This window comes from Nerophis lumbriciformis, linkage group LG31 (assembly GCF_033978685.3).
Source record: "Nerophis lumbriciformis linkage group LG31, RoL_Nlum_v2.1, whole genome shotgun sequence".
In the NCBI taxonomy this organism is placed as follows: Eukaryota; Metazoa; Chordata; class Actinopteri; order Syngnathiformes; family Syngnathidae; genus Nerophis; species Nerophis lumbriciformis.
In genome coordinates this window covers 3,667,501-3,691,980 of record NC_084578.2, presented here as the reverse complement: position 1 = coordinate 3,691,980, position 24,480 = coordinate 3,667,501, and the positions used below count along the sequence as shown (strand labels likewise).

At 42.1% G+C, this 24,480-nt stretch overlaps 1 protein-coding gene across 4 annotated transcripts in view; it reads right to left on the bottom strand.

The window, feature by feature from the left end:
- epha3 (eph receptor A3) overlaps positions 1-24,480 on the bottom strand; it is a 361,011-nt gene that overhangs the window by 12,544 nt on the left and 323,987 nt on the right. For all 4 annotated transcript variants that reach the window (XM_061926088.2, XM_061926086.2, XM_061926087.2 and 1 more), the window contains exon 16: positions 5,418-5,573. In XM_061926088.2, the coding sequence (XP_061782072.1) occupies positions 5,418-5,573 (156 nt within the window). The remainder of the gene's footprint in view (positions 1-5,417; positions 5,574-24,480) is intronic.

Genomic DNA, 24,480 nt, shown 5'->3' with positions numbered 1-24,480 from the left:
TTAAACATACTGGCTGATGGAAGAAAAAAAACATGATAAATATCTGCGGGGTGTTTGCATGGGATAGATCTTTTGTGGAATACATTTCAAAGAATGAATTAAAGCAAGGATTTCCTTTCCTTGGTTTTAATGAACTTTAAAGGGGAACATTATCACCAGATCTATGTAAGCGTCAATATATACCTTGATGTTGCAGAAAAAAGAGATATATTTTTTTAACCGATTTCCGAACTCTAAATGGGTGAATTTTGGCGATTTAAACGCCTTTCTAATATTCGCTCTCGGAGCATCGGGAAGCAATCCGTCATTTTCTCAAACACCGAGTCAAATCAGCTCTGTTATTTTCCGTTTTTTCGACTGTTTTTCGTACCTTGGAGACATCATGCCTCGTCGGTGTGTTGTCGGAGGGTGTAACAACACCAACAGGGACGGATTCGAAAAAATTGTCGCACAGCAGCTAAATGAACACTTAGTGTCTAACAATCTCTGTGAACCTTTTCAATCCGGTTTCAGGGCAAATCACTCTACGGAGACAGCCCTCGCAAAAATGACTAATGATCTACTGCTAACGATGGATTCTGATGCGTCATCTATGTTGCTGCTTCTTGATCTTAGCGCTGCTTTCGATACCGTCGATCATAATATTTTATTAGAGCGTATCAAAACACGTATTGGTATGTCAGACTTAGCTTTGTCGTGGTTTAACTCTTATCTTACTGACAGGATGCAGTGCGTCTCCCATAATAATGTGACCTCGGACTATGTTAAGGTAACGTGCGGAGTTCCTCAGGGTTCGGTTCTTGGCCCTGCACTCTTTAGTATTTACATGCTGCCGCTAGGCGACATCATACGCAAATACGGTGTTAGCTTTCATTGCTATGCTGATGACAGCCAACTCTACATGCCCCTAAAGCTGACCAACACGCCGGATTGTAGTCAGCTGGAGGCGTGTCTTAATGAAATTAAACAATGGATGTCCGCTAACTTCTTGCAACTCAACGCCAAGAAAACGGAAATGCTGATTATCGGTCCTGCTAAACACCGATATTTATTTAATAATACCACCTTAACATTTGACAACCAAACAATTACACAAGGCGAATCAGTAAAGAATCTGGGTATTATCTTCCACCCAACTCTCTCCTTTGAGTCACACATTAAGAGTGTTACTAAAACGGCCTTCTTTCATCTCCGTAATATCGCTAAAATTCGTTCTATTTTATCCACTAGTGACGCTGAGATCATTATTCATGCGTTCGTTACGTCTCGTCTCGACTACTGTAACGTATTATTTTGGGGTCTCCCTATGTCTAGCATTAAAAGATTACAGTTGGTACAAAATGCGGCTGCTAGACTTTTGACAAGAACAAGAAAGTTTGATCATATTAGGCCTATACTGGCTCACCTGCACTGGCTTCCTGTGCACTTAAGATGTGACTTTAAGGTTTTACTACTTACGTATAAAATACTACACGGTCTAGCTCCGTCCTATCTTGTCGATTGCATTGTACCATATGTCCCGGCAAGAAATCTGCGTTCAAAGAACTCCGGCTTATTAGTGATTCCCAGAGCCCAAAAAAAGTCTGCGGGCTGTAGAGCGTTTTCTATTGGGGCTCCAGTACTATGGAATGCCCTCCCGGTAACAATTAGAGATGCTACCTCAGTAGAAGCATTTAAGTCCCATCTTAAAACTCATTTGTATACTCTAGCCTTTAAATAGCCCCCTTGTTAGTCCAGTTGATCTGCCGTTTCTTTTCTTCTCTCCTCTGCTCCCTTCTATCCCTTGTGGAGGGGGGTGGGCACAGGTCCGGTGGCCATGGATGAAGTGCTGGCTGTCCAGAGTCGGGACCCGGGGTGGACCGCTCGCCTGTGCATTGGCTGGGAACATCTCTGTGCTGCTGACCCGTCTCCGCTCGGGATGGTGTCCTGCTGGCCCCACTATGGACTGGACTCTTACTATTATGTTGGATCCACTATGGACTGGACTCTCACAATATTATGTCGGACCCACTCGACATCCATTGCTTTCGGTCTCCCCTAGAGGGAGGGGGGGGTTACCCACATATGCGGTCCTCTCCAAGGTTTCTCATAGTCATTCACATCGACGTCCCACTGGGGTGAGTTTTTCCTTGCCCTTATGTGGGCTTTGTACCGAGAATGTCGTTGTGGCTTGTGCAGCCCTTTGAGACACTTGTGATTTAGGGCTATATAAATAAACATTGATTGATTGATTGATTGATTCAAGTTGCACCAGTGGCTCAAAGATGCGAAAGTGGCAAGAAATTGGACGTTTGTTCCGCACACTTTACCGACGAAAGCTATGCTACGACAGAGATGGCAAGAATGTGTGGATATCCTGCGACACTCAAAGCAGATGCATTTCCAACCATAAAGTCAAAGAAATCTGCCGCCAGACCCCCCATTGAATCTGCCGGAGTGTGTGAGCAATTCAGGGACAAATGACCTCGGTAGCACGGCAAGCAATGGCGGCAGTTTGTTCCCGCAGACGAGCGAGCTAAACCCCCTGGATGTCTTGGCTCACACCGTCCCGAAGATGATCAAGAGAAGAATATCGACCCTAGCTTCCCTGGCCTGCTGACATGAGGGTATGTCTACAGAATATATTAATTGATGAAAATTGGGCTGTTGGCACTCTCACAGTGTATGTTGTTGCCAAATGTATTTCATATGCTGTAAACATAGTTCATAGTTGTTCGTTTCCTTTAATGCCAAACAAACACATACCAATCGTTGGTTAGAAGGCGATCGCCGAATTCGTCTTGGCTTTCTCCCGTGTCGCTGGCTGTCGTGTCGTTTTCGTCGGTTTCGCTTGCATACGGTTCACACCGATATGGCTCAATAGCTTCAGTTTCTTCTTCAATTTCGTTTTCGCTACCTGCCTCCACACTACAACCATCCGTTTCAATACATGCGTAATCTGTCGAATCGCTTAAGCCGCTGAAATCCGAGTCTGAATCCGAGCTAATGTCGCTATAGCTTGCTGTTCTTTCCGCCATGTTTGTTTGTGTTGGCTTCACTGTGTGACGTCACAAGAAAATGGACGGGTGGTTAAAATCAGGCACTTTGAAGCTTTTTTTAGGGATATTGCGTGATGGGTAACATTTTGAAAAAAACTTCGAAAAATATTATAAGCCATTTGGAACTGATTTTTAATGGTTTTAACCATTCTGAAATTGTGATAATGTTCCCCTTTAAAGACTGATTGGGGCGGTATAGCTCGGTTGGTAGAGCAGCCGTGCCAGCAACTTGAGGGTTGCATGTTCGATCCCTACTTCCGCCATCCTAGTCACTGCCGTTGTGTCCTTGGGCAAGACACTTTACCCACCTGCTCCCAGTGCCACCCACACTGCTTTAAATGTAACTTAGATATTGGGTTTCATTATGTAAAGTGCTTTGAGTCACTTGAGAAAAAGCGCTATATAAATGTACTTCACTTCACTTCACTAAAGAGGAACTGCACTTTTTGAGGGACTTTGTTTGCCTGTCATTCACAATTATTTTGTAAGACAAACAACCTTATGTTTTAGTTGTTTTATGCATTTCAAATTGTACTGGAGAGGAGGCTACGCCGGATAGTCGAACCTCGGATTCAGGAGGAACAGTGTGGTTTTCGTCCTGTTCGTGGAACTGTGGACCAGCTCTATACTCTCGGCAGGGTCCTTGAGGGTGCATGGGAGTTTGCCCAAACAGTCTACATGTGCTTTGTGGACTTGGAGAAGGCATTCGACCGTGTACCCCGGGAAGTCCTGTGGGGAGTGCTCAGAGTATGGGGTAACGGACTGTCTTATTGTGGCAGTTCTCTCCCTGTATGATCAGTGTCAGAGCTTGGTCCGCATTGCCGGCAGTAAGTCGGACACGTTTCCAGTGAGGGTTGGACTCCGCCAAGGCTGCCCTTTGTCACCCATTCTGTTCATAACCTTTATGGACAGAATTTCTAGGCGCAGTCAAGGCGTTGAGGGTATCTGGTTTGGTGGCTGCAGGATTAGGTCTCTGCTTTTTGCAGATGATGTGGTCCTGATGGCTTCCTCCGGCCAAGATCTTCAGCTCTCACTGGATCGGTTCGCAGCCGAGTGTGAAGCGACTGGGATGGGAATCAGCACCTCCAAGTCCGAGTCCATGGTTCTCTCCCGGAAAAGGGTGGAGTGCCATCTCCGGATTGGGGAGGAGATCTTGCCCCAAGTGGAGGAGTTCAAGTACCTCGGAGTCTTGTTCACGAGTGAGGGAAGAGTGGATCGTGAGATCGACAGGCGGATCGGTGCGGCGTCTTCAGTAATGCGGACGCTGTATCGATCCGTTGTGGTGAAGAAGGAGCTGAGCCGGAAGGCAAAGCTCTCGATTTACCGGTCGATCTACGTTCCCATCCTCACCTATGGTCATGAGCTTTGGGTTATGACCGAAAGGACAAGATCACGGGTACAAGCAGCCGAAATGAGTTTCCTCCGCCGAGTGGCGGGGCTCTCCCTTAGAGATAGGGTGAGAAGCTCTGTCATTCGGGGGGAGCTCAAAGTAAAACCGCTGCTCCTCCACATGGAGAGGAGCCAGATGAGGTGGTTCGGGCATCTGGTCAGGATGCCACCCGAACGCCTCCCTAGGAAGGTGTTTCGGGCACGTCCGACCGGTAGGAGGCCACGGGGAGGACCCAGGACACGCTGGGAAGACTATCTCTCCCGGCTGGCCTGGGAACGCCTCGGGATCCCCCGGGAGGAGCTGGACGAAGTGGCTGGGGAGAGGGAAGTCTGGGCTTCCCTGCTTCAGCTGCTGCCCCCGCGACCCGACCTCAGATAAGCGGAAGAAGATGGATGGATGGATGGAAATTGTAAATAAACATCAGCTAACAATGGAGCTAATGCCGAATCAGAAGTACTTTATTAATCCCCGAGTGGGAATTGAGATTTTCAGCACAATCCCATTCTAAATAACTTCCAGACGATCATCATTTGCTTCCTTTCATGAATCCCATTATAGGTTTACATACCAATCTGACACCCATGCTTGCATTTTCTCTCCAAAGGGCCTCCCTTGCTGCTCTTTTCACTTGTCACATTTCCTCCTCTCCTTCCAGCCTTGAATGCTCGCTCTTGTATTGACTGTCTCTCCCTCAATCTCCATTTCTCTTCCTCCATTTATCCCTCCGTCGTTTCGCACATTCACCTAGTAGTCATACCAGCGACGCGGAGAGCGTGGCGAAACGCTTGTCGCGATGAGTTACCATGAGACATTCGCTGATGGCTCCGTAGAGTTTTTTTTTTTTTTCCACCCTCTTAGGAAGGAGAAAGAAAGATTGTGTGTGTTCTCCATCAAAGGACTCTCTAAGTCCTCAGTAACGCTCGGCCGAGGCCCTGTAAAGCCCGCTGACGTGAATTGGGCGAGGGTGGCCTGGTGTGTTTGTGTCTTACTCTGTGGAAGTCTTGGCCAGCGTGTCACAGGAGCTGTAGCTGACCCCGGAGAAGGCCTCGTTGCAGGGCAAGGTCCTCATCCCGTCCATCCAGTCGCCCATCGTTCCCATCGGGGGAACCTCCGAGCTGCTTCTGTCCAGCAACAAGTTGGCGGGCCTGGGAGGGAAGCAAAAAAACAAAAAAACAAAATGGAAAATATGCTTAACTTTATAAGCACTTTTGTCTCTCATGGACACACACTTGTTGTTGTTGACTTTGGACTAGCGACTGCACGACATCAAGGGCGCGGAACAAAGACACACACACATGCATCCACAAAAATATACGCCACACATACATACCCCCCCAAGCCCCCCAATCCAACACCCTCGACGCAAATCCCATAGGGGTGATGAAAGGATGGTAAGTTCCTGAGAGCTGCGGCCCACCACCATGACCCCGCACTCCCTTCCCTCTGTTGCAGTGACGTGCGGTGAGGTTGATGGCTGGTGAGGCACTGACTTCATCACAGTCAGATTTACAAACATATGAACCCTAAAGAGTATCTTATTCACCATTTGATTGGCAGCAGTTAACGGGTTATGTTTAAAAGCTCATACCAGCATTCTTCCCTGCTTGGCACTCAGCATCAAGGCTTGGAATTGGGGGTTAAATCACCAAAAATGATTCCCGGGCGCGGCGCTGCTGCTGCCCACTGCTCCCCTCACCTCCCAGGGGGTGAACAAGGGGATGGGTCAAATGCAGACGACAAATTTCATTACACCTAGTGTGTGTGTGACAATCATTGCTACTTTAACTTAACTTTAACTTTACACATACAAACTGTAGCACACAAAAAAGCACATTTAATAAAAAAAACGTTATTATGGTCTTACCTTTACTTATAAATTAAGTCCATGCGCCGCAACTAAAGCCCTCCCTTAAACTTTCCACGTGCGATTGAATCAATTTAAAAAAGTGTAACCGAGGGTTAATGAATGTCGCCTATACTGTATGAAACTACAAAATAACAAACACGGAGGCTCCAGTTTACACGAGGACCACTTTATTTACCTTCTTTCAAAATCTTCCGCTCCACTCCGTGTCATCACTTCCGCTCTTAGCGCCTTCAAAATAAGAGCTCAAGGCATATACTGTATAACAGCGCATAACAGGAACTTAACATCACAAAGAGGAAAGCCCATGAAACTAGGTTACAAAAGTTATTTAATAAGAAGCCAAAAAGTGCAAAAACAATAATGTTCGTGTTGGAGGAGTTGTGAATTAGATACACCTGCAGTCTGCAGGTGTACCTAATGTTGTGGCCCTGCAGTCATTCACAACTCCTCCAACACGAACATTATTGTTTTTGCACTTTTTGGCTTCTTATGAAATAACTTTTTTAAATAGATTCAATCTTGCACGTGGAAAGTTTAAGTGTGGGCTTTAGTTGATATAGCAATTCTACGGCGGGGGTGCAGGAGGCGGGATTACTGGAGCCTCAGCCAGTGCGTCTTTTGCAGCCCCCTTAGGAGCCCAGTCTAGATTGTATTTTTTTACTCATCCTTCCCCAGCGTTTTACCTTTTTCCCCCATCTTTTACGGGGCGCCTTGTGGCGACCCATCAGCGTTCCTGTTCTGTAACCCTGTACACTGTTTATTTGTCTAATCTTGAACGGGTTTGTGCTGAAAACAAAGTTCCGTTGTACTTGTTGCAATGACAATAAAGACCTATCCTATCCTATCCACTAGCAAATTCCCTGCTTGGCAATCAGCATCAAGGGTTGGAATTGGGGGTTACGTCACAAAAAATTATTCCCAAATGCAGAGAATAATTTTGCCACACCTAGTGTGTGTGTGACAATCATTGGTACTTTAACTTTAACTTAAAATAGGGTTTAAAAATTCCGGGAATATTCAATGTTGGGAACTATCCATGGGAATTAACGGGAATTAACTGGGAATAAACATTGAATGCAACATGCTAGATCTTACAGCATTATTATGAGCTAAAACAACCTGATTTATAGCACATTTAGTAGAATTTCAACCCTGCACTGTGCATTCCTCCATCACATGTGCAGTGCATTCCTTCATCACATGCCCAGATGATTCCCACTGGGGTAAATATATTTGATCTATGGTATTTAAGTTTAATAGAGGTGTAATTGCCCCAACCCCCTATTCGGGTGTTACCATTTAGTGGTCAATTGTACGGAATATGTACTGTACTGTGCAATCTACTAATAAATGTCTCAATCAATCAGTCAGTGGCCTAGTGGTTAGAGTGTCGGCCCTGAGATCGTGAGTTCAAACCCCGGCCGAGTCATACCAAAGACTATAAAAATAGGATCCATTATCACCCTGCTTGGCACTCAGCATCAAGGGTTGGAATTGGGGGTTAAATCACCAAAAATTATTCCTGGGCGCGGCCACCACTGCTGCTCACTGCTCCCCTCACCTCCCAGGGGGTGATCAAGGGTGATGGGTCAAATGCAGAGAATAATTATGTCGCACCCAGTGTGTGTGTGAGACAATCATTGGTACTTTAACTTTAACTTAAAATAGGGTTGCAAAATTCCGGGAATATTCAAAGTTGGATACTTTCCATGGGAGTTAACGGGAATTACTGAGAATAAACATGCTAGATCTTGCAGCATGATTATTAGCTAAAACAACCTGATTTGATGTCACAATTTTATTGCTCGTATCCGGTCACGTGAAAACCAGTGGTGGTCGACCAAGCTAAGATGGCTGTTAACTATCTGAGTACAAAAGAGGCTTCAAACTCCCTGCAAAAAGCAGATACGAACAAAAAAAAATCAAACTATATAATGGAATAGATCCCTATACTTGATCAAGTGTAGAGTGAAATCAGGAATTATTTGTTGCTCGAGTTCCCAGACATATGGAACTATTGCGCTCCAGATGTCATTCTACACGACAAAAACAGATAAAAACTTGGAAAAGTTTATTTGTGTGTGTCTGAGTCAAGGACATTGGTTTTAAGACTCTCCAGGATAAATATGTATTGTTTTTGCTCGGGTAAGGCCATACTTGCCAACCTTGAGACCTCCGATTTCGGGAGGTGGGGGGAGGAGGGTGTGGTGGGCGTGGTCGGGGGTGGGTTGTGGGGGGAGTGGTTGGGGCGGGGGCGTGGTTAGGGGCGTGGTTAAGAGGGGAGGAGTATATTTACAGCTAGAATTCACCAAGTCAAGTATTTCATATATATATATATATATATATATATATATATATATATATATATATATATATATATATATATATATATATATATATATATATTAGAGATGCGCGGTTTGAAGGCACAACCGCGGAGTCCGCGGATTATCCGCGGATCGGGCGGATGAAATTAAAAAAAATTAGATTTTATCCGCGGGTCGGGTCGGGTCAGGTCGGGTCGGGCGGTTGAATTAAAAAAAAATTAGATTTTAAATAGATTCAGGCGGGTGGCAGTTAAACCAATTGGGAAATATATATACATAGTTAAATGTTGGTACCCACATACGAAAAACGAGCAGGCACCTGCAGCATATGCCACAACAGAAGAAAAAAAACCAAAGAGATGGACACTTTTACGGAACGGAGAAGGGACGCCTCGCCGGGGTCCGGGACCGAGGCCCCCTTCCCCCGAGAGGGCCCCACCGGGAGCCGTAACTGAGGCGATCCGCGAGAAGGGCCCGACGCACGTCCAGGGTCACCACCGCGCCCACCGCACCGACACCCCGCCTCGTCCGCCTTCGCCGCGGCCGGCGTCACGCGCAGCAGGCAACCTGCTTACCTGCCCGCCACCCCCGTGGCCGGGGGCTCGTAACAGGGGTCACTCCGCGCGCTCCGCCCGCGCAGCTTACCTGCCCGCCACCCCTGTTGCCGGGGGCGCGTAACAGGGGTCACTCCGCGCGCAGTGCGCTCACGAAAGGGGTGGGGCTCACCCTGGTTGATATAGACAGCAGGACGGTGGCCATGGACGTCGGAACCCGCTAAGGAGTGTGTAACAACCCACCTGCCGAATCAACTAGCCCTGAAAATGGATGGCGCTGGAGCGTTGGGCCCATACCCGGCCGTCGCCGGCAGCGAGACGCGCTTGGAGGTGCACTCAGCGCGGCTCCCATATGATTGCGCACTGGTGTGCGTCTGGGTCGTGACAGCGTGGCACGCGAATGTCTGTACTGCATTGGATCAGTCTCCTTTCTTTAACAGGCAAAAGCTTTATAACCTCACTAATGCCTTGCATCGTCTATATTAGATATATAACAACGGGCGGGTGCGGGCGGATGGCGGGCGGGTGCGGTTCTGATCAAATGTTACATCGGGTGGATGGCGGATGGTTGACGACTTTCTGATGCGGTTGCGGATGAAATAATTGCCTATCCGCGCATCTCTAATATATATATATATATATATATATATATATATATATATATATATATATATATATATATATATATATTTCAGTGTTCATTTATTTACACATATACACACACATAACACTCATCTACTCATTGTTGAGTTAAGGGTTGAATTGTCCATCCTTGTTCTATTCTCTGTCACTATTTTTCTAACCATGCTGGAACACCCTCTCTGATGATGCATTGATGTGTGGCACGCACAAAAGTGCTTTCATCAAATGCATTAGAGTCTGGAATCTTCCATCTCTCCCTAGCATGGCCCAAAAACCGGTCAATCTTTGCTTCTTGAGGAAGATCTCCAGTGCCAAGCACTTGGTAGTCCACTACTTCTTCCCGGAGGCTATCCAGGTCCAATCGCAGCTGCGGCTTGGAACTTACAAGCTGTTATGAGAGTAGCGTATGTGTGTGTGTGTGTGGCCCTTTAATAGGTGAGCAATATGAGGTGAGTGAAGTCAGTGAGTGTGTGGGCGAGAGAAGAGAGGGAGCGGTAGCGTGAGTGCGGGCGGGGACTAGTTGTGTGTTTTTGCCGCGCTGAGAGGACGTTAATGAAACTGCCTAACAATAAACCCACATAAGAAACCAAGAACTCGCCCTCGATCATTCTACACTTATAATGTGATTGGGCAGGCACACTGTTTATATCGTGGGAAAGCGGACTCAGGTCCGCAAGGAGCTGGAGGGGGCGTGGCCTCCAGCTCCGCCTGAATTTCGGGAGATTTTCGGGGAGAACATTTGTCCCGGGAGGTTTTCGGGAGAGGCGCTGAATTTCGGGAGTCTCCCGGAAAATCCGGGAGGGTTGGCAAGTATGGGTAAGGCTGCATTTTGTCATGACTTGGTCTTGGGAGTTTGCTTTTCCGGGATGCAACGGAAAGTCGGCACGGGCGAGACGGGAATGAAGGTACATGATTTATTATTATCAAAAAAAGGAATAAATGAAAGCGCGCACAGTGGCGGAGAATAAACTATAAAACCAAAAGACTATAGCAAAAAAGTACTAACAAAAAACACGCACAATGGCGGAGAACAAACTATGAAACCAAAAAGACTATAAATATGGAACAAAAACTTACTTGGCTTGGACAAAAGTAGTTGCTTGAGGAATTGACATGAAAAGAAGTATCAGGCATGAACAGAGCATAAATGTGTTGTGAGGTCGTCAGGACGAACAACAGAAAATTAATGAACTTAAATACTTATGGACATGATTAACAACAGGTGCGTGACTCAAAACAGGTGCGTGACATGACAGGTGAAACTAATGGGTAACTATGGTGATAAAACAAAACAAAAGTGCACAAAAAGTCCAAAAATAAAACCTGATCACACAGACATGACACATTTCAGGATTTAACTTCACATCTACCGCCATGTTTGTTGTTGTTGTTGGTGCACACGACGTTTACGAGTATACATGTTTTACCCCATCTTTATCAAAATATAACTATAGATGTCAAAATTGTGTATGTGCTGAATGATTCATTTATGATTGTTTATCAAAATGGCAAACAAATCCAAGGAACTGATACAATGGGAACTGGTTCTGAACGGCAACCGGTTTTTGAGTCCCATGCCTAAATTAGCAGGTACAAATATTTTCAAAACATATATTGGCCGTTCCCCGTACTCTCTGAGCACTCCCCACATGACTTTCCGAGGGACACGGTCGAATGCCTTCTCCAAGTCCACAAAGCACATGTAGACTGGTTGGGCAAACTCTCATGCACCCTCAAGGACCCTGCCGAGAGTATAGAGCTGGTCCACAGTTCCACGACCAGAGCTTGGTCCACATTGCCGGTAGTAAGTCGGACACGTTTCCAGTGAGGGTTGGACTCTGCCAAGGCTGCCCTTTGTCACCGATTCTGTTCATAACTTTTATGGACAGAATTTCTAGGCGCAGTCAAGGCGTTGAGGGGATCTGGTTTGGTGGCTGCAGGACTGGCTCACCTGCACTGGCTTCCTGTGCACTTAAGATGCGACTTTAAGGTTTTACTACTTACGTATAAAATACTACACGGTCTAGCTCCAGCCTATCTTACCGATTGTATTGTACCATATGTCCCGGCAAGAAATCTGCGTTCAAAGAACTCCGGCTTATTAGTGATTCCCAGAGCCCAAAAAAAGTCTGCGGGCTGTAGAGCGTTTTCTATTCGGGCTCCAGCACTATGGAATGCCCTCCCGGTAACAATTAGAGATGCTACCTCAGTAGAAACATTTAAGTCCCATCTCAAAACTCATTTGTATACTCTAGCCTTTGAATAGCCCCCCTTTTTTTAGACCAGTTGATCTGCCGTTTCTTTTCTTTTCTCCTCTGCTCCCCCCTATCCCTTGTGGAGGGGAAGACACACAGATCCGGTGGCCATGGATGGGGTGCTGGCTGTCCGGGGTCGGGACCCGGGGTGGACCGCTCGCCTGTATATTGGTTGGGAACATCTCTGTGCTGCTGACCCGTCTCCGCTCGGGATGGTTTCCTGCTGACCCCACTGTGGACTGGACTCTTACTGTTATGCTGGATCCACTATGGACTGGACTCTCACAATATTATGTTAGACCCACTCGACATCCATTGCATTCGGTCTCCCTAGAGGGGGGGGTTACCCACATATGCGGTCCTCTCCAAGGTTTCTCATAGTCATTCACATCGACGTCCCACTGGGGTGAGTTTTTCCTTGCCCTTATGTGGGCTATACCGAGGATGTCGTTGTGGCTTGTGCAGCCCTTTGAGACACTTGTGATTTAGGGCTATATAAATAAACATTGATTGATTGATTGATTGATTAGGTCTCTGCTTTTTGCAGATGATGTGGTGCTTCATCTGGCCAGGATCTTCAGCTCTCACTGGATCGGTGTGAAGCGACTGGGATGAGAATCAGCACCTCCAAGTCCGAGTCCATGGTTCTCGCCCGGAAAAGGGTGGAGTGCCATCTCCGGGTTGGGGAGGAGATCTTGCCCCAAGTGGAGGAGTTCAAGTACCTCGGAGTGTTGTTCACGAGTGAGGGAAGAGTGGATCGTGAGATCGACAGGCGGATCGGTGCGGCGTCTTCAGTAATGCGGACGCTGTATCGATCCGTTGTGGTGAAGAAGGAGCTGAGCCGGAAGGCAAAGCTCTCAATTTACCGGTCGATCTACGTTCCCATCCTCACCTATGGTCATGAGCTTTGGGTTATGACCGAAAGGACAAGATCACGGGTACAAGCGGCCGAAATGAGTTTCCTCCGCCGGGTGGCGGGGCTCTCCCTTAGAGATAGGGTGGGAAGCTCTGCCATCTGGGAGGAACTCAAAGTAAAGCCGCTGCTCCTCCACATCGAGAGGAGCCAGATGAGGTGGTTCGGGCATCTGGTCAGGATGCCACCCGAACGCCTCCCTAGGGAGGTGTTTAGGGCACGTCCGACCGGTAGGAGGCCGCGGGGAAGACCCAGGACACGTTGGGAAGACTATGTCTCCCGGCTGGCCTGGGAACGCCTCGGGGTCCCACAGGAAGAGCTGGACGAAGTGGCTGGGGAGAGGGAAGTCTGGGCTTCCCTGCTTAGGCTGCTGCCCCCGCGACCCGACCTCGGATAAGCGGAAGAAGATGGATGGATGGATGGATATTGGCCGTTCGACACAGGATTTATATTGGAATCCCAGCTCTTATTTAACAAGTCCCAACAAAGACTTCACTTTTTTGGGAGGAAAAACCAGGAAATAACATGATAATACGGAAGAGTGTACCTATTTTCAGAAATTCAGTAAGGATTAGAAAATCTCTAAAATACGTTCACATGCACAATGCATCGGAGTGATATTGGTGCATTATAGTGTTTTGCTTATCGGCAAAGAAACAGCTGGGATGGTATCAAAGTGAGAGACCACCCTTGCACAGTTTTTTGACGTATTTAGAAAGATATCAATTGAAACGGACAAATTGTCTTCTGTGATTGTAGCTTTTAGTGAAATGTGACAAATGTGTCTGGCGTTACATTTCAACGTCTTTTGTCACGGGTTTCGTCGCCACGTCGATGCCACTTCTCATCTCCCGGTCCGGCCCCACGGTGCAGAGATGAAACAAAAACAAGATGGCATTCGCCGGGGCTCAAAGTTTGGATTTGCATGAATTTCAATCTCCGGTTCCTGTCAGCCGTGGAAAGGTGAAGAAAAGGCCACGGGTTCTGTTCTGACTGCCTTTGATTTACACGCGCTGGAGAGGACGGAGGCAGGGACGCTTTGTATAAATTACCCACGTACCAAAAGGTACAAACAAGGGGTGGAAGAGGGCGGGAAAGAGGAGGGGAAATAAGTGGGAGTTTTAAAACTGCATAACTTAACGGATACCACCTTCAATTTCTCGATTGTACAAAGCGACTCGGTAGAAATGTCTGCATTATTTACCACCCGACTCTTGTTTAAACCACACATTAAGAATTGGACTTCTTTCATCTTGCCAATATCGCTAAAATCCATCCTAAAAGATTGCAGTTGGTCAGAAACCTTGCTACCAGACTTTTGACCAGGACACTGGCCCTAGGTGCCTTTAATAAGGTTATGTTATTTTTGTACAAAGTAACGTATTTTCCGCACACTTAAAATATTTTGTTTCCCCTCAAAACCTAAAGTATGGAATGAATCTGGCTTTGCTTACCGACCTCGAAGCTATTTTATTCTGTACATGGTGTAATGATATGTGTGACCAGTGGATGGCAGTCACACATAAGAGATACGTGTAGACTGCAATATGATGGCAGTCACACATTAGAGATATGTGTAGACTCCAATATGATGGCAGTCACACATAAGAGATATGTGTAGACTGTAATATGATGGCAGTCACACATAAGAGATATGTGTAGACTGCAATATGATGGCAGTCACACATAAAAGATAAGTGTAGACTCCAATATGATGGCAGTAACACATAAGAGATACATATAAACTGCAATATGATGGCAGTCACACATAGGAGATACGTGTAGACTGCAATATGATGGCAGTCACACATAAGAGGTATGTGTAGACTCCAATATGATGGCAGTCACACATAAGAGATATGTGCAGACTCCAATAGGATGGCAGTCACACATAAGAGATATGTGTAGACTGTAATATGATGGCAGTCACACATAAGAGATAGGTGTAGACTCCAATATGATGGCAGTCACATGTAAGAGGTATGTGTAGACTCCAATATGATGGCAGTCACACATAAGAGATATGTGTAGACTGCAATATGATGGCAGTCACACATAAGAGATAGGTGTAGACTCCAATATGATGGCAGTCACACATAAGAGATACGTGTAGACTGCAATATGATGACAGTCACACATAAGAGATATGTGTAGACTGCAATATGATGGCAGCCACACATAAGAGATATGTGTAGACTGCAATATGATGGCAGTCACACATAAGAGATATGTGTGGACTCCAATATGATGGCAGTCACACGTAAGAGGTATGTGTAGACTCCAATATGATGGCAGTCACACATAAGAGATACGTGTAGACTGCAATATGATGGCAGTCACACATAAGAGATATGTGTTGACTCCAATATGATGGCAGTCACACGTAAAAGGTATGTGTAGACTCCAATATGATGGCAGTCACACATAAGAGATATGTGTAGACTCCAATATGATGGCAGTCACACATAAGAGATAGGTGTAGACTCCAATATGATGGCAGTCACACATAAGAGATATGTGTAGACTGCATTATGATGGCAGTCACACATAAGAGATACGTGTAGACTGCAATATGATGGCAGTCACACATAAGAGATACGTGTAGACTGCAATATGATGGCAGTCACACATAAGAGATACGTGTAGACTGCAATATGATGGCAGTCACACATAAGAGATACGCGTAGACTGCAACATGATGGCAGTCACACATAAGAGATATGTGTAGACTCCAGTATGATGGCAGTCACACATAAGAGATACGTGTAGACTGCAACATGATGGCAGTCACACATAAGAGAAATGTGTTGACTCCAATATGATGGCAGTCACACGTAAAAGGTATGTGTAGACTCCAATATGATGGCAGTCACACATAAGAGATATGTGTAGACTCCAATATGATGGCAGTCACACATAAGAGATAGGTGTAGACTCCAATATGATGGCAGTCACACATAAGTGATATGTGTAGACTGCATTATGATGGCAGTCACACATAAGAGATACGTGTAGACTGCAATATGATGGCAGTCACACATAAGAGATACGTGTAGACTGCAATATATATATATATATATATATATATATATATGTATATATATATATATATATATCTTGCGCACTAATTGACTGAAAGAGCACGCACTTGGCGTGATTATGTCATGTTATCGATGGAAAAATGCAAGAAATGTAATGCCGAGTGCAAAATGGCACTACCATTTACTTCATTTAAGAATATTTTTTAACATATTGAGAAAAAAGGTCTCATATATTACAGTAAACTGACAGTTAATATTTAAACATTTAACATGTGACATTTCTAAAAAAGGTTGAACAGAAATAGTTCATGCACATTCAGACGAATTCTTCAAAATTACAATAAAACAAAAAATTTGGTCGGGGGTCGGGCTGTAAATATATATATATATATATATATATATATATATATATATATATATATATATATATATATATATATATATATATATATATATATATATATATATATATATATACATATATATATATATACCGTATTTTTCGGACTGTAAGTCGCAGTTTTTTTCATAGTTTGGGGTGCGACTTATACTCAGGAGCGACTTATGTGTGAAATGATTAACACATTAGCGTAAAATATAAAATAATATTATTTGAGACTAGACGTATAAGATTTCATGGGATTTAGCGATTAGGAGTGACAGATTGTTTGGTAAACGTATAGCATGTTCTATATGTTATAGTTATTTGAATGACTCTTACCATAATATGTTACGTTAACATACCAGTTGGTTATTTATGCCTCATATAACGTACACTTATTCAGCCTGTTGTTCACTATTCTTCATTTATTTTAAATTGCCTTTCAAATGTCTATTCTTGCTGTTGGCTTTTATCAAATACATTTCCCCCAAAAAATGTGACTTATACTCCAGTGTGACTTATATCTGTTTTTTCCTTTTTTATTATGCATTTTCGGCCGGAGCGACTTATATTCTGAAAAATACGGTATATATATATATATATATATATATATATATATATATATATATATATTTATTCATTTATTTATATATATATATATATATATATATATATATATATATATATATATATATATATATATATATATATATATATATATTCATTTATTTATTTATATATATATATATATATATTTATTTATGTATATATATATATATATATATATATATATATATATATATATTTATTTATGTATATATATATATATATATATATATATATATATATATATATATATATATATATATATATATATATATATATATATATATATATATATACCTAGTACCAACCTCGTCATGTCCGTTGTGTCCTGAGCAAGACACTTCACCCTTGCTCCTGATGGGTGCTGGTTAGCGCCTTGCATGGCAGCTCCCTCCATCAGTGTGTGAATGTGTGTGTGAATGGGTAAATGTGGAAGTAGTGTCAAAGCGCTTTGAGTACCTTGAAGGTAGAAAAGCGCTATACAAGTACAACCCATATATATATTTATTTATGTATATATATATATATATATATATGTATATATATATATATATATATATATATATATATATACATACATATACATATACAAATATATATATATATATATACCTTGCGCACTAATTGACTGAAAGAGCACACACTTGGTGCAATGATGTCATGTTATCGATGGAAAAATGCAAGAAATGTAATGCCGAGCGCATATTATTATGTCAAGATAATGGCACTAGCATTTACTTAATTTAAGAATATTTTTCAACATATATATATATATATATATATATATATATATATATATATATATATATATATATATATATATATATATATTTATTTATTCATTTATTTATTTATTTATGTATATATATATATATATATATATATATTTATTCATTTATTTATTTATATATATATATATATATATATATATATATATATATATATATATATATATATATATATACCTTGCGCACTGATTGACTGAAAGAGCACACACTTGGTGCAATGATGTCATGTTATCGATGAAAAAATGCAAGAAATGTAATGCCGAGCGCATATTATTATGTCAAGATAATGGCACTAGCATTTACTTAATTTAAGAATATTTTTCAACATATATATATATATATATATATATATATATATATATATATATTTATTTATTCATTTATTTATTTATTTATATATATATATATATATATATATATATTCATTTATTAATTTATATATATATATATATATATATATATATATATATATATATATATATATATATATATACAGTATATATATATATATATATATATATATATATATATATATATATATATATATACAGTATATATATATATATATATATATATATATATATATATATATATATATATATATATATATATATATATATATATATGTATATATATATATATACCTTGCGCACTGATTGACTGAAAGAGCACACACTTGGTGCAATGATGTCATGTTATCGATGGAAAAATGCAAGAAATGTAATGCCCAGCGCATATCATTATGTCAAGATAATGGCACTAGCATTTACTTCATTTAAGAATATTTTTCAACATATTGAGCAAAGAGGTCTCATATTTCTTTTTTCTACCAAGAAAAGTGCACTTGTTATTAGTGAGAATATACTTATTTTAAGCTATTTTTGGGTTCATTGAGGTTAGCTAATTTTACTCGTTTTGGAAAGTCTTGACAAGCCAAATTTTCTTGTTCTATTGGAAGATAATTTTGCTTAGTTCAAGTAAAATACCCCTCATTTTTGTATTTTTTTTTTCTTGTTTTTGAACACTGACTTTTTGCAGTGTACATGTATCACTGAAAATAGGTCAGGTGTTTACAACACAAATTTGCGACCCTTGTTATTCGGCATGGAGAGGATGGAAAGGCAAACAGCCAACACTGACTAACAATGGAAGCATTCTTCAGGCATGTTTGTTTTAAAGGCATATTGATCATCTTCTATGTCTCTCTCATCTCCTTCCCCTTCGTCGTCTGCCTTCTCCTTGACTTCTGGGATGTGAACTACCGACGACCTTGTTTTCCCTCCTTCGTCATTCTCTTTGTTTGCTCCCACGTTACGTTTTTTTTCCGGCGACACATACGTCCCGCAGAAACGACGGCAAAGGGAATTTTAAAAACACCCCCCCTGGCGGACTTAACACTGTGAGCGTAAAGAAAACAAGCAGACAGAAGTAAAAGTTGCCAGACAGTCAACACGATATCTCTGTTTGTCACTCATTTGACCCCCAGATAACCGGGGCCCCGTAACTCTGGTTTTAGTGATCCGGAGGGAGGAGGAGAAGAGCTTGTGCAGACACACCAGGGCAGGACAGCGGGGGAGCAATTCATCTCCGAACAATTCCCATGGAGTCCCTCGGAGAGAAACCACGTCGTTGGCCCTTTAAATTGAATTTCTGATAAGCCTCTGTTGGATGTGATGGATGAGATGTGGCCTGAATCAGTGCTGCTCAGGTGGTCTGAGGGAAGATATTAATTATGTCAGGTGTGACGCATGTATGATTGTTACTCTAAATATGTGATTTATGTCACACGCCGTAATTGGAATGGATGCATATGAGAGTTTTACTTCGAAATATTGATGTATTAACAAAACCCAAAACCAGTGAAAAAGAGAACACAATGATTTACTAATCCTTTTCATTTTATATTCAATTGAATAGACTGCAAAGACAAGATATTTAACGTTCACACTGGAAAACTTTGTTATCCAGTTTTAGTCCTAAATTTCCCATTACTTTTGTCAAGTTGTAGTCCTAAGTGTCCCAATACATTTGTCCAGTGTAAGTGTCCCAATACTTTTTTCCAGTGGTAGTCCTAAGTGGCCCAATACTTTTGTCAAGTTTTAGTCCTAAGTGTCCCAATACTTTTGTCCAGTGTAGGTGTCCCAATACTTTTGTCAAGTTTTAGTCCTAAGTGTCCCAATACTTTTGTCAAGTTGTAGTCCTAAGTGCCCCAATACTTCTGTCCAGAGTAGGTGTCCCAATACTTTTGTCCAGTTTTATTCCTAAGTGTCTCAATACTTATGTCCAATTTTCGTCCTAAATGTCCCAATACTTTTGTCAAGTTGTAGTCCGAAGTGTCCCAATACGTTTGTCCAGTGGTAGTCCGAAGTGTCCCAATACTTGTCCAGTTTTAGTCCTAAGTGTCCCAATCCGTTTGTCAAATTTTAGTCCTAAGTGTCCCAAAACTTTTGTCCAGTTTTAGTCCCAAGTGGCCCAATACTTTTGTCAAGTTTTAGTCGTAAGTGTCCCAATACGTTTGTCCAGTTTTAGTCCGAAGTGTCCCAAAACTTGTGTCAAGTTTTAGTCCTAAGTGTCCAAATACTTTTGTCAAGTTGTAGTCCTAAGTGTCCCAATACTTTTGTCCAGTTTTATTCCTAAGTGTCTCAATACTTATGTCCAATTTTCGTCCCAAGTGTCCCAATACTTTTGTCAAGTTGTAGTCCGAAGTGTCCCGATACGTTTGTCCAGTGGTAGTCCGAAGTGTCCCAATACTTGTCAAGTTTTAGTCCTAAGTGTCCCAATCCGTTTGTCAAATTTTAGTCCTAAGTGTCCCAAAACTTTTGTCCAGTTTTAGTCCTAAGTGTCCCAATACTTTTCTCCAGTTTTAGTCGTATGTGTCCCAATACTTTTGTCAAGTTTTAGTCCCAAGTGGCCCAATACTTTTGTTAAGTTTTAGTCGTAAGTGTCCCAATACTTTTGTCCAGTTTTAGTCCCAAGTGGCCCAATACTTTTGTCAAGTTTTAGTCGTAAGTGTCCCAATACGTTTGTCCAGTTTTAGTCCGAAGTGTCCCAAAACTTTTGTCCAGTTTTAGTCCTAAGTGTCCAAATACTTTTGTCAAGTTGTAGTCCTAAGTGTCCCAATACTTTTGTCCAGTTTTAGTCGTATGTGTCTCAATATTTTTGTCAAGTTTTAGTCCCAAGTGGCCCAATACTTATGTCAAGTTTTAGTCGTAAGTGTCCCAATACTTTTGTCCAGTTTTAGTCCCAAGTGGCCCAATACTTTTGTCAAGTTTTAGTCGTAAGTGTCCCAATACTTTTGTCCAGTTTTAGTCCGAAGTGTCCCAAAACTTGTGTCAAGTTTTAGTCCTAAGTGTCCCAATACTTTTGTCCAGTGGTAGTCAAAAGTGTCCCAATACTTTTGTCAAGTTGTAGTCCCAAGTGTCCCAATACTTTTGTCCAGTTTGCGTCCTAAGTGTCCCAATACTTTTGTCCAATGGTAGTCATAAGTGTCCCAATACTTTTGTCTACTTTTAGTCCGAAGTGTCCCAATACTTTTGTCGACTTTTAGTCCGAAGTGTCCCAATACTTTTGTCTACTTTTAGTCCGAAGTGTCACAATACTTTTGTCGACTTTTAGTCCGAAGTGTCACAATACTTTTGTCAAGTGATAGTCCCAAGTGGCCCAATACTTTTGTCCATTGTAAGTGTCCCAATACTTTTGTCCAGTGGTAGTCATAAGTGTCCCAAAACTTTTGTCTACTTTTAGTCCGAAGTGTCCCAATACTTTTGTCAAGTTGTAGTCCTAAGTGCCCCAATACTTCTGTCCAGAGTAGGTGTCCCAATACTTTTGTCCAGTTTTATTCCTAAGTGTCTCAATACTTATGTCCAATTTTCGTCCTAAGTGTCCCAATACTTTTGTCAAGTTGTAGTCCGAAGTGTCCCGATACGTTTGTCCAGTGGTAGTCCGAAGTGTCCCAATACTTGTCAAGTTTTAGTCCTAAGTGTCCCAAAACTTTTGTCCAGTTTTAGTCCTAAGTGTCCCAATACTTTTGTCCAGTTTTAGTCGTATGTGTCCCAATACTTTTGTCAAGTTTTAGTCCCAAGTGGCCCAATACTTTTGTCAGGTTTTAGTCGGAAGTGTCCCAATACTTTTGTCCAGTTTTAGTCCCAAGTGGCCCAATACTTTTGTCAAGTTTTAGTCGTAAGTGTCCCAATACGTTTGTCCAGTTTTAGTCCGAAGTGTCCCAAAACTTGTGTCAAGTTTTAGTCCTAAGTGTCCAAATACTTTTGTCAAGTTGTAGTCCTAAGTGTCCCAATACTTTTGTCCAGTTTTAGTCGTATGTGTCTCAATATTTTTGTCAAGTTTTAGTCCCAAGTGGCCCAATACTTATGTCAAGTTTTAGTCGTAAGTGTCCCAATACTTTTGTCCAGTTTTAGTCCCAAGTGGCCCAATACTTTTGTCAAGTTTTAGTCGTAAGTGTCCCAATACTTTTGTCCAGTTTTAGTCCGAAGTGTCCCAAAACTTGTGTCAAGTTTTAGTCCTAAGTGTCCCAATACTTTTGTCCAGTGGTAGTCACAAGTGTCCCAATACTTTTGTCAAGTTGTAGTCCCAAGTGTCCCAATACTTTTGTCCAGTTTGCGTCCTAAGTGTCCCAATACTTTTGTCCAATGGTAGTCATAAGTGTCCCAATACTTTTGTCTACTTTTAGTCCGAAGTGTCCCAATACTTTTGTCGACTTTTAGTCCGAAGTGTCCCAATACTTTTGTCTACTTTTAGTCCGAAGTGTCACAATACTTTTGTCGACTTTTAGTCCGAAGTGTCACAATACTTTTGTCAAGTGATAGTCCCAAGTGGCCCAATACTTTTGTCCATTGTAAGTGTCCCAATACTTTTGTCCAGTGGTAGTCATAAGTGTCCCAAAACTTTTGTCTACTTTTAGTCCGAAGTGTCCCAATACGTTTGTCCAGTGGTAGTCCGAAGTGTCCCAATACTTGTCAAGTTTTAGTCCTAAGTGTCCCAATCCGTTTGTCAAATTTTAGTCCTAAGTGTCCCAAAACGTTTGTCCAGTTTTAGTCCTAAGTGTCCCAATACTTTTGTCAAGTTTTAGTCGTAAGTGTCCCAATACTTTTGTCCAGTTGTAGTCCCAAGTGGCTCAATACTTTTGTCAAGTTTTAGTCGTAAGTGTCCCAATACTTTTGTCCAGTTTTAGTCCCAAGTGGCCCAATACTTTTGTCAAGTTTTAGTCGTAAGTGTCCCAATACGTTTGTCCAGTTTTAGTCCGAAGTGTCCCAAAACTTGTGTCAAGTTTTAGTCCTAAGTGTCCCAATACTTTTGTCAAGTTGTAGTCCTAAGTGTCCCAATACTTTTGTCCAGTTTTAGTCGTATGTGTCCCAATACTTTTGTCAAGTTTTAGTCCCAAGTGGCCCAATACTTTTGTCAAGTTTTAGTCGTAAGTGTCCCAATACTTTTGTCCAGTTTTAGTCCCAAGTGGCCCAATACTTTTGTCAAGTTTTAGTCGTAAGTGTCCCAATACGTTTGTCCAGTTTTAGTCCGAAGTGTCCCAAAACTTGTGTCAAGTTTTAGTCCTAAGTGTCCCAATTCTTTTGTCAAGTTGTAGTCCTAAGTGTCCCAATACTTTTGTCCAGTTTTAGTCGTATGTGTCCCAATACTTTTGTCAAGTTTTAGTCCCAAGTGGCCCAATACTTATGTCAAGTTTTAGTCGTAAGTGTCCCAATGCTTTTGTCCAGTTTTAGTCCCAAGTGGCCCAATACTTTTGTCAAGTTTTAGTCGTAAGTGTCCCAATACGTTTGTCCAGTTTTAGTCCGAATTGTCCCAAAACTTGTGTCAAGTTTTAGTCCTAAGTGTCCCAATTCTTTTGTCAAGTTGTAGTCCTAAGTGTCCCAATACTTTTGTCCAGTTTTAGTCGTATGTGTCCCAATACTTTTGTCAAGTTGTAGTCCTAAGTGTCCCAATACTTTTGTCCAGTTTTAGTCGTATGTGTCTCAATATTTTTGTCAAGTTTTAGTCCCAAGTGGCCCAATACTTATGTCAAGTTTTAGTCGTAAGTGTCCCAATACTTTTGTCAAGTTGTAGTCCTAAGTGCCCCAATACTTCTGTCCAGAGTAGGTGTCCCAATACTTTTGTCCAGTTTTATTCCTAAGTGTCTCAATACTTATGTCCAATTTTCGTCCTAAGTGTCCCAATACTTTTGTCAAGTTGTAGTCCGAAGTGTCCCAATACGTTTGTCCAGTGGTAGTCCGAAGTGTCCCAATACTTGTCAAGTTTTAGTCCTAAGTGTCCCAAAACTTTTGTCCAGTTTTAGTCCTAAGTGTCCCAATACTTTTCTCCAGTTTTAGTCGTATGTGTCCCAATTCTTTTGTCCAGTTTTAGTCCCAAGTGGCCCAATACTTTTGTCAAGTTTTAGTCGTAAGTGTCCCAATACGTTTGTCCAGTTTTAGTCCGAAGTGTCCCAAAACTTGTGTCAAGTTTTAGTCCTAAGTGTCCCAATACTTTTGTCAAGTTGTAGTCCTAAGTGTCCCAATACTTTTGTCCAGTTTTAGTCGTATGTGTCCCAATACTTTTGTCAAGTTTTAGTCCCAAGTGGCCCAATACTTTTGTCAAGTTTTAGTCGTAAGTGTCCCAATACTTTTGTCCAGTTTTAGTCCCAAGTGGCCCAATACTTTTGTCAAGTTTTAGTC